We start from the raw sequence: 9,985 nt of genomic DNA on the forward strand, positions 1-9,985 counted from the left end.
GGTGTGTTACACACACACACAGACACACGAGTGTGTTACACACACACAGACACACAGGTGTGTTACACACACACACAGACACAGGGTGTTACACACAGACAGACACAGGGGTGTGTTACACACAAGTGTGTTACACACAGACACACACAGACACATGGGTGCGTTACACACACACATAGACACAGTGTTACACACACACAGAGACACATGGGTGTGTTACACACACACACAGACACACAGATGTGTTACACAGAGACAGATACAGACATACAGGTATGTTACACACAGACAGACACACGAGTGTGTTACACACAGACACACACACACACACAGACACAGGGGTGGGTTACACACAGACACGCAGGTGTGTTACACACAAACACACACATGCAAACGCACAGGTGTGTAAACACACACACACACACACGTGCACACACAGGTGCACTCCTACCTGGCACAGCTGTCACCCAACCCCGCACGAGGGGGATCTGGTTGGGCACTCTGGGGTCCCAGCATGCACTGCTGACCCCTCAGCCCCACAGCAGCCCAGGGGACCCCCAGTGACATCCCCAGGGTGCCCATCCAGAGGTACTGGTGTCCAGGACCCCCCCACACTCCGTGGCAGGCACTCACCTAGTCCCCACTGCCAGCCCCTTCCATCACAGGGACCCCCTGAGAAACCCCTACCCCTCAACTCTCCCGGGCCCCCCAGTGCCATGACCCTCCTGGCTGCCCCCAAGGTTTTCTGGAGGATGGGATCCTGGTGCAGGACATCAACCGGACACGGCGGCGCTACCTGTGCTCCTGGGCCTTCCCCTGGGACGTGGCAGCTGTGCTGCCCACCGAGCTGCTCTGCCTGCTCCCAGGGGTCCCGGGGGTCCCAGGGGTGCCTGCAGCACGTGCCAACCGCTGCCTGCGGGCGCCACGGCTCTTCGAGGCCTTTGACCGGTGTGAGACACGCACGGGGCGGCCCAACACCTTCCGCGTGGCCAAGCTGATGATGTACCTGGTGCTGGGCATCCACTGGCACGGCTGCCTCTACTTCGCGCTATCGGCGCGGCTGGGGCTGGGCGCTGACCCCTGGGTGTGCCCTGCCTTCGCACGCCCGCTGCGCCGATACCTGCACAGTTTCTACTTCTCCACGCTGGTCCTGGCCATGGTGGGCGACACGCCGGCGCCACAGCGCGAGGAGGAGTTCCTCTTCACCATTGCTGGTTTCCTGCTGGCTGTGCTGGGCTTCGCCACCATCACCGGCAGCATCAGCGCTGTCATCGCCAACCTCAGCGCGGCCGACGCCGCCTTCTACCCCGACGCGGGGCCGGTGCGGCGGTACCTGTGGGCGCGGGGCGTGGGCGGGCGGCTGGCGAGGCGCGTGGCGCGCTGGCACCAGCACCTGCGCACGCAGCGCAAGCTGCCGGCGGAGCGGGCGGTGCTGCAGCACCTGCCGCGGGGGCTGCGGGCCGAGGTGGTGGCCAGCGTGCACCTGCCGGCCCTGCGGCGCGTGGGGCTGTTCCGCGGCTGGGGGCACGAGGTGCTGCGCCAGCTGGTGCTGCGCCTGCGCCCACAGGTCTTCGGCCCCGGCGAGTTCGTGTGCCGGCGCGGGGACGTGGGCCGTGAGATGTACTTCGTCCGCGAGGGCCGGCTGGCCGTGGTGGCCGAGGACGGCGTCACGCAGCTGGCCGTGCTGGGCGAAGGGCTCTACTTCGGGGAGATCAGCCTCATCAACATCAAGGGTGAGCCCCACACCTCACACCGACGCCACCCCGCTGCCCCCCTGGCTCATGGCCCCCCACCCTGCAGGGAACACAGCGGGGAACAGGCGCACGGCCAACATCCTGAGCATCGGCTACTCGGACCTGTTCTGCCTGGGCAAGGAGGACCTGGCCGAGGTGCTGGCCGAGTTCCCCCACGCCCGCACCGCCATGGAGGCCAAGGGCCGGGAGCTGCTGCTGGGCATGGGTCGGCTGGACACGGTCGCTGAGGCAGCAGCGGCAGCAGCCGAGGCCGAGGCTGAGCGGCGGCTGCAGGGGCTGGAGGTGGCCCTGGAGGGGCTGCAGACACGGGCGGCTCGGCTGCTGGCACAGCTGGAGGCCAGTGCCCTGCGCATGGCCCTGCGCGTTCAGCGCCTCGAGGGGCAGCTGCACCTGAGGCAGCAGCAGGACGAGGCAGCGGGGATGGCTGGGGCTGCAGGAATGGCCACACCGCGGTGGCCAGCCAGGACACGGGGTCCTGCTGGAGGACAGGAGCCCCCCAGGACACAAAGTCCTGCTGGAGGACAGGGGCCCCCCAGGACACAGGGTCCAACCGAGATGCAGGGTCCCCTCAGGGCCCGTGATCCTGTCGGTGACTGGGATCCCTTCAAGGTGCAGGTTGCCCCCAAGGCACAGGATCCTGTTCAGGGACCAAGTCCTGCTGGAGGATGGGGTCCCACTGGGGTGCAGGGTCCCTCCAAGGCACAGAGTCCTCTTGGGGATCAAGGTCTGCCCAGGGCACAGGGTCCCCCAGTGACAGAGGATACCCCAATAGCACAGGGTCACAGTGGCACACAAGGTCCCCCCAGGTCACAGGGTACTCCCACGGTGTGGGGTCCCCTCAGGGCACAGGGTCCTCCCAGGACACGGGGTTCCACTGGGGCACAGGGTCCCAGTGGGGTGCAGGGTCACAGGGGGGCACAGGCTCCCCACAGGGCACAGGTTCCCCCCGGGGGCCGGGTTCCCCCTAAAGCACGGGGTCCTTCCAAAGCACAGGGACACCCTGGGGGAGGCGGCCCCCATAGGATGCAGGGTACCCCCATGGCACAGGGTCCCTCTTGGTCACGGGGTTCCAGACAAGTGCAGGAAATCCCCGGGGCTCGGGGTCCTGCGAGGGGTCGGGGTGCGGGGGGACCAGTCCCGCGGCGCTGAGGGGTCACCTGGGGGGCCACAGCAGCGAGACACCGACAGCTGCTGCCGCTGGGGAACGGGGACCGGGACGGGGAAGGGGCCGGGAAGGGAACGGGTCGAGGTCGGGAAGCGGTGGGGTCTGGGCTGGGAACGAGCTGGTACCGGAGTCGGAAGCAGCTCGGGACCCCCAGCCCGCCGGGCCGTCCCGGGGTCACTCGCGGGGACACGGTGACAGTCCCACGGTGACAGACACCGCGGTGACAGCCCCACAGTGACAGTCCCACGGTGACAGTCCCACGGTGACAGACACCGCGGTGACGGCCGCCGCCGCAGGAGCGCTCCCGGCGAGCCCCGTGCGAACCCCCCGACCCGCCCGGGGCTCCGCCTGCATCCCGGTACTCCCCGAGCCCCGCTTCCCGGCCCCTCCGTGCCCCTCGCCGTCCCCCGGGTTCCCTCGTTCCCGACTCCCCCGCGTTCCTCTCGTACTCCCGGGCTCCCCCCGCCGCCGCCGCCCCCCGCCCCCGGCCCCGGCCCGCCCCGCGCCGGGCGCCGCCCCCGCTCATCCACCGGCGGCTCCGAGCGGAGCGGAGCGGAGCCTCGTCCCTCCCGGAGCCTGCCGGTACCTCCCGGTGCCGGACCCCCCCGGCGGCGGCGGGCGGGGGGGGGGGCGCGGGGGGCCCCGCCATGGATCCCCGGTTCCCCAACGAGTCGCTGCAGGAGCTGCTCTGCCGCGCCGGGAACGGCACCGGGAACGGCACCGGGAACGGCACCGGCACCGGGACTAACAGCTCCGCCTGCGACCTCCTCCGCAGGGGCCTCCGCGGGCCCCCGGCGCCCAGAGGTGAGTGGGGGGAGGGCGGGAGGGACCCCCCGTGCCCGGCCCTGTACCCCCAGGCACCCCGCTTCGTCCCGCCGTGCCGCCACGGTGCCCCCCGCCCTGCACCCCGGTGCCCCCGGTCCTTGCTCGATGCTGCATTCGTTCCCCGCCGTGTCCCCCATCACATTCCGCATCCCGGTCCCCGCACCCCGGCCGGAGGCTCGGCGGCCCCGGCACTGCCCGGTGGTCCCGCTGGGGATCCCGGAGGGGACACACCGGGCTGTGCCGGGGCAGCAGGAAGGCGGAGGGGACCCCGACAGGGGTGGCACAGCCACCACCCGTCCCGCACCCTGGCCCCACTGACAAGGCAGGGACCCCCAACCCCTCCCCTCTGACCAGCCGGGACCCCCAATCCCAACCCACCAACGGGGCTGGGACCTCCCAGTCCCATTCCCCGACTGGAACTCCGCAACGCCACGGTCAGGGCTGGGGCTCTCATCGCCCTCCCCCGCCCAGCCGGGCCCCGCCAGCCCCCGCTGTCACTCGGCTCCCGGGTCTGGACGTCCCCGGTCACGTCCCTGCGCTGCCGACGGACCGGAAGCCGAGCTCCGGGGGAGGGTGGGCAGGATGGGGGCACCCGTGTGGCTCAGGGCCCCCCAACCTCACGGAGCAGAGCCGGGGGTCAGTGGGAGCACCCCGGTCCCACGGCAACTGCCACACGGGGACAGCCAGGATGCTCAGCTGCCGGATCCCCACCAAGGCACCCGGTCACGCTGGAGCCCCGGTGCCCCGGAGCCCGGACCTGTGCCGGGGTGCCTCCGGGGTGCCCTGGGGGTGTCTTTGAGGTGCCTCTGGGGTGCCTGGTGCCTGCTCTGCACTGAGCCCCGTGGAGCCAGCCAGAGCCTCAGTGCCTGGACCTGTCCTGGGGTGGCTTCGGAGTGCCTCTGGAGTGCCACCGGGGTAGTCTTAGGGTGCCTGCGGGGGTGCCCTCGTGGTGCCTCTGGGGTGCCCTGGGGTCCCCAACGCGGCTGCCCGCAGAGCTGGACGTGGCCGTGCGCGTGGTGCTGTACGTGCTGATCTTCGTGCTGAGCGTCGGGGGCAACACGCTGGTGGTGGCCGTGCTGGCGCTGAACCGGCGGCTGCGCACCGTCACCAACTGCTTCCTGCTGTCCCTGGCGCTGAGCGACCTGCTCCTGGCGCTGTGCTGCATGCCCTTCACCCTGCTGCCCGGCCTCATGGGCGCCTTCGTCTTCGGCGATGCCGTCTGCAAGCTCGTCGCCTACCTCATGGGTACGGGGGGATTGTCCTGCCTCATGGGTATGGGGCAGGAATTGTCCTGCCTCATGGGTACGGGGCAGGGATTGTCCTGCCTCATGGGTACAGGGGGATTGTCCTGCCTCATGAGTGTGGAGGGATTGTCCTGCATGGGTACGTGGGATACAGGGTGGGGATCTCATAACCCACCTCATGGGTACGTGGGGTGCACTGGGGGGCTGCAGGGGGTCACGGGGGGCTGCAGGATCATGCCACACCCACTGACGCCCCCACTGCCCTCAGGGGTGTCAGTGGCCGTGTCCACCTTCAGCCTGGTGGCCATCGCCCTCGAGCGCTACAGTGCCATCTGCAACCCGCTGCAGTCGCGCGCCTGGCAGACACGGTCCCACGCCTGCCGCGTCATCGCGGGCACCTGGGCGCTGGCGGCGCTGCTGATGCTGCCCTACGCCGTGTACAGCACCACGCGCCCCACTGCCCCCCGCGCCCCCCGCCCGCCCCCCGCGCAGTGCACGCACCACTGGCCCAGCGAGCGCGTCCGGCAGGCCTGGTGAGTCCCGGGGGGCACAGGGGGCAGGGGGGACGAGGGGACACTGAGTGACAGGGCCACCTGTCCCAGGTACGTCCTGCTGCTCCTCGTCCTCTTCTTCATCCCGGGCGTGGTGATGACGGTGGCGTATGGGCTCATCTCCCGTGAGCTCTACCGCGGCATCCACTTCGAGCTGCACGTCAAGGGGGAGGCGGCAGGTGAGGGGACAGGGTGGGGGTGACACTGAGGGTGACCCTGCCCCGGAATGAGAGGGAGGGTAGAGCCCCCACCGCAGCTCCCCATAGTGGGGGATTCCCTGGGGACATCCCCTTTCCCAGGGACCTCCTTGTAGGATGTTCCCATAGCCTTGGGGTGCAGTGTGTCCCCGTGATGCCATGGATGTGTCTGTGTCCCCTGCACCCCATCCCATCACCCAGAGGATGCTGCCATGGTGTTGGGGTACCTCAGGTCTCCATGGTGGTGTGATCATGCCCATGTTCCCCTAACACCCCATCCCATCACCCAGAGGATGCTCCCATGGTGTTGGGGTGCATCATGTCCCCCCAGTGCCATGCCCTGACCGTGCTCCCTCGCCCCACAGCCCAGCGTGGTGCCGGGGGGGACGTGGTGCCCAGGTGTGACGAGGGGGACGGGTGCTACCTGCAACTGTCGCGCCCGGGCGCGGCACTGGAGCTGCGGGCGCTGGGGGCGGGCGCGCAGCAGGACCGGGCACGTGTCAACAGCTCAGGGGCCCAGCTGGCAGCCAAGCGGCGCGTGATCCGCATGCTGGTGGTCATCGTGGCCATGTTCTTCCTCTGCTGGCTGCCCATCTTCGCTGCCAACACCTGGCGCGCCTTCGCCCCGCGGGCGGCCCAGCGGGCGCTCTCGGGGACCCCCATTGCCTTCATCCACCTGCTGTCCTACACCTCGGCCTGCACCAACCCCCTCATCTACTGCTTCATGAACCGCCGCTTCCGCAAGGCCTTCGGGGCCACCTGTGCGGGCTGGGGGTGCCGCCGCACCTGCCCCCGCCGCCCCCCCAACGACGAGCCCCCCATGGCCAGCGCCTCGCTCTCCAAGTTCAGCTACACCACTGTCAGCAGCCTGGGCCCCCCCTGAGCCAGACCCCTGAGCTGGACCCCTGAGCTGGACCCCCTTGAGCGCCCTAACATGAGTGCCTGGGGCCCCCTTGAGCCCCTACCCCATGAGCCCCGTCCCCCTCAAGCCCCCCGTGGCCCGGGCCTCCCCCTCCAAAGTTCAGCTACACCACTGTCAGCAGCCTGGCCCCCCCGAGCTGGACCCCCTCAAGCCAGACCCCCACCTCGCAACCCCGGGTGCTGCCAGCACCCTCTGTGCCCCCGCTGCCTCCCAGCTCAGGGCACCCCCGGCCCCCTGCTCTCCCGTGACCCCCTCACCCACCAGCCCCACTCAGCCCCAGTGCCCCCAGTCCCCGTCTGGGTGGGGGCGAAGGGCGAGGCAGGGGAACCCTCGGGGCTGGGCAGGCTGCGAGCGGGGGGAAGTCGAGGCGCCCACAGACCGGGGTCCCCCTGCGCCGCTCCCCGGCTCCAGTCACAATAAACTTGTCCTGTGCCCACCCGCGACAGCTGTGCCACCGGTGCCCACCCGCGACTGCTGTGCTCCCACCACGCCTGCCCGGCCGCCGCGGAGGCTCCGCGGGGCAGCCCCGGGCGGGACGGGGGGTCGGCACCGCGCAGGGCTCGGGGTGCGGCGGGATGGGACCCTCCGCTGCGGAGACCCCGAGCCTGGCGGCGGCGGGAAGAGCCGCGGGGGGCTGGGAGCCTCGGGTCCGATGTGACCCCGCCGCCCCCCGGGGGGTGACCCCACAGCCCCGATGTCCCCCCTTTACACCCCCGGCACGCCGAGGGGCCCCGGGACTCCATCTCCCGTCATGCCCCGCGCTCCAACACAGGCCCCGCCCCTCACAGTGCGCCCAGGTGGCCACGCCCTCTCCCCATAACTCCGCCTGCTATTGGCCACGGCCACGCCCCCGTTGCTCTCGAACGCCCCGCCTCTGGCACAGGCCACGCCCCCCTCGCGTCCCGGCCCCGCCTCTCTCCTATGAACTCCGAGCTGGCCCCGCCCCCGGCCGGCCCCGCCCCCTGTCCCTCGGTCATGGCTGCCGGGGTCCGGGCCCCGCCGGGGCCGCTGGCCCGGTTCCTGTCGCTGCCGCTGTCCCGCTCCCTGTCGCGGTCGCTGCCGCTGGCCCGGTTCCTGTCGCTGCCGCTGTCCCGCTCCCTGTCGCGGTCGCTGCCGCTGGCCCTGGCCGTGCTGGCGCTGCTGGCGCTGCCGGGGCCGGCGCAGGCGGGGCTGCCCCCCGACCCCGGGGAGCAGCTGGTGGCGGCGGCGCCGCGCTGGGGCTGGAGGAACGTGTCGTGCCCGGCCTGCCGGGTGCTGTTCGGGGCACTGGACCTGGCGCTGCAGGTGGGCACGGGGGCACCAGGGGGCACCGGGACACGGGAGGCACCGGGGGGACACAGGGACACGGCTGGCACCAGGGAGATACCGGGACACGGGGGGCACCATGAGGGGGACACCGGGGCACCGGGACACGGGGAGCACCGGGGGGACACTGGGCGGGGCACGGGGTTGGGACATCAGGACACCAGGACGAGCAGAGCAAGGCGGCAGAGACGCGACAGGAGCGGGGACAGGGAGTGGGACGGGACAGGGACGGGCTCAGTTACGGGGACGGGGACAGGGACAGGGCAGGCCGGGCCGGTCCCTCGTGACGGGGCTGGGCCGGGACAGGTCGGGGCTTGTGACGGGCACGAGACCGGGACAGGAACGGGGACAGGGACGGGCGGGGCCAGGCCAGGGGCTCTGCTTGGGGGAACAGGGACGGACAGGGCAGTGACAGGCTGGGACAGCGATGGGCTGGGACAGGGACGGGAACAGGGACTGAGACAGTCTAGGATGGGCCGGCAGCATCGTTCCGGGACAGCGATGGGAGGGAATGGGGGCAGGCAGAGACAGGGACAGGCTGCAGTGGGGATGGGGTACGGGCACCCCGTGTCCTTCCCCAGGAGGGAACCGGGCTGGGGAGCAGAGGGGACAGAGAGGATGGGGGGCCATGTGGGACCCCTTTGGCCTCGGGACACCCAGCTGAGGGCTGGGGGTGGCCAGTGGGTGTGAGAGTGTCAGCGGCCAGGGGTCAGGGTGTGGGGTCTATCCCGGGGAGCTGGTGGGTGCAGGGCAGTGAGGACACATGGGGGGTCAGTGTGCCGGGGTTGTGGCCAGTGGGTGTGGGGCAGTGGGGACAGTGAGGGCTTGAGGTGCTATGGCCATCCTGGGGAACTGGCAGGTGCGGGGCAGTGAGGCTGGCCATGGAACAGGGCGCCGTGCCCATCCCCGTGCAGGGCTGGCGGGCGTAGAGCAGCGATGGCAGCTGGGGTTTGGGGTGCATGCCCTATTCAGAGGGGCTGGCGGGCATGGGTAGTGGGGGCACCCACGTTTCAGGGAGCTGTGTCCATCCCAGTGTACCCCCGCAGCTGGAGCCGAACGTGGCGCGCGTGGGGCGCGTGGCATCGCGGCTGTGCCAGGAGCTGCGGCTGGCACGGCCGCCCGTGTGCCGCCAGGCCGTGCAGCTGTTCCAGCGCGACGTGGTGGCGGCCTGGGCGCGCTCAGTGCTGCGGCCGCCTGAGGCCTGCGGGCTCCTGCTGGGCCCCCGCTGCGGCCACTGGGACATCCTGGGCGCCTGGAACCTGTCCCTGCCCGCCGCCCCCAAGCCGCCGGTGCGGCCCCCCCTGCCGCCGCCGCCCGGTGCGCCCACCGCCCGCATCCTGTTCCTCACTGACCTGCACTGGGACCGCCGGTACACGCCCGGCAGCGCTGCCGCCTGCCCCGACCCACTGTGCTGCCGCGGGGCCCCCCACGACGGGCCGGGGGCCGCGGGGTTCTGGGGCACCTATGGCAAGTGCGACCTGCCCCTGCACACCATCGACGCGCTGCTGGCACAGCTCCCCAACGCCAGCAGCCGCACCAGCGACGGCTCCGGCGACGCCAGTAACGGCACCGGAGGGTTCGCGGCCGCGTACTGGACCGGGGACATCCCCGCGCACGACGTGTGGCAGCAGAGCCGCGGGGACCAGCTGCGGGCACTGCGCACGGTGACGGCCCTGCTGCGCGCCCGCCTCGGGGGGCTGCGCGTCTTCCCGGCCGTGGGCAACCACGAGGCCACCCCGGTGAACGCCTTCCCCCCGCCCTACGTGCGTGGGAACCAGTCGGCCGCCTGGCTCTACGACGCCATGGCCGAGGCCTGGCAGGGCTGGCTGCCCCCCGCCGCCCTGCGCACCCTGCGGTGGGCACGGCGGGCGGGGCGCTGGGGTACCAGGGATCAGGGGGCACAGGGCTGGGGGCTCTGGGCTATCGGGGGATCGGGGAGGTGGGGTTTGGGGTAACAGGGCTGGGGGAGTTCTGCAGTGGAGGGAGCAATGGGGGGGCCTGGGCTAGCAGGGGTGAGGGGGG

At 71.1% G+C, this 9,985-nt stretch overlaps 3 protein-coding genes across 5 annotated transcripts in view; all 3 read left to right on the plus strand.

Annotated features, from left to right (window-relative positions):
- The window catches only part of CNGA4 (cyclic nucleotide gated channel alpha 4), an 8,545-nt gene extending 5,579 nt beyond the window's left edge, over positions 1–2,966 (plus strand). The window contains exons 2-3 of the mRNA XM_027669066.1: positions 713–1,733; positions 1,801–2,966. Coding sequence (XP_027524867.1) covers positions 713–1,733; positions 1,801–2,903 — 2,124 coding nt within the window. The 3' untranslated portion in view covers positions 2,904–2,966. The remainder of the gene's footprint in view (positions 1–712; positions 1,734–1,800) is intronic.
- A 581-nt stretch (positions 2,967–3,547) lies between these two features.
- On the plus strand, positions 3,548–6,755 carry CCKBR (cholecystokinin B receptor). The gene is made up of 5 exons (XM_027669058.1): positions 3,548–3,723; positions 4,738–4,989; positions 5,257–5,521; positions 5,591–5,718; positions 6,102–6,755. Exons 1-5 carry the CDS (start codon positions 3,567–3,569, stop codon positions 6,617–6,619), a joined length of 1,320 nt encoding a protein of 439 aa, XP_027524859.1. The 5' UTR covers positions 3,548–3,566; the 3' UTR covers positions 6,620–6,755.
- Positions 6,756–8,934: 2,179 nt separating this feature from the next.
- Positions 8,935–9,985, plus strand: part of SMPD1 (sphingomyelin phosphodiesterase 1) — a 3,516-nt gene continuing 2,465 nt past the window's right edge. For all 3 annotated transcript variants that reach the window (XR_003531920.1, XM_027669057.1, XM_027669056.1), the window contains exon 1: positions 8,935–9,818. Coding sequence is in view for 2 of the 3 variants with exons in the window: in XM_027669057.1 (XP_027524858.1) it covers positions 8,950–9,818 (869 nt within the window). In the remaining variant the exon portion in view is untranslated. The remainder of the gene's footprint in view (positions 9,819–9,985) is intronic.

Source organism: Corapipo altera, unplaced genomic scaffold, assembly GCF_003945725.1.
Source record: "Corapipo altera isolate COAL_440 unplaced genomic scaffold, ASM394572v1 189, whole genome shotgun sequence".
In the NCBI taxonomy this organism is placed as follows: domain Eukaryota; kingdom Metazoa; phylum Chordata; class Aves; order Passeriformes; family Pipridae; genus Corapipo; species Corapipo altera.

Excerpts from the sequence above, each read along its gene's own strand:
- CCKBR (XM_027669058.1), top strand. The coding sequence starts at position 3,567 with ATGGATCCCCGGTTCCCCAACGAGTCGCTGCAGGAGCTGCTCTGCCGC. Across the intron at positions 4,990-5,256 it reads GCTCGTCGCCTACCTCATGG|GGGTGTCAGTGGCCGTGTCC; the intron begins GTACGGGGGGAT and ends CACTGCCCTCAG. Across the intron at positions 5,522-5,590 it reads GAGCGCGTCCGGCAGGCCTG|GTACGTCCTGCTGCTCCTCG; the intron begins GTGAGTCCCGGG and ends CACCTGTCCCAG.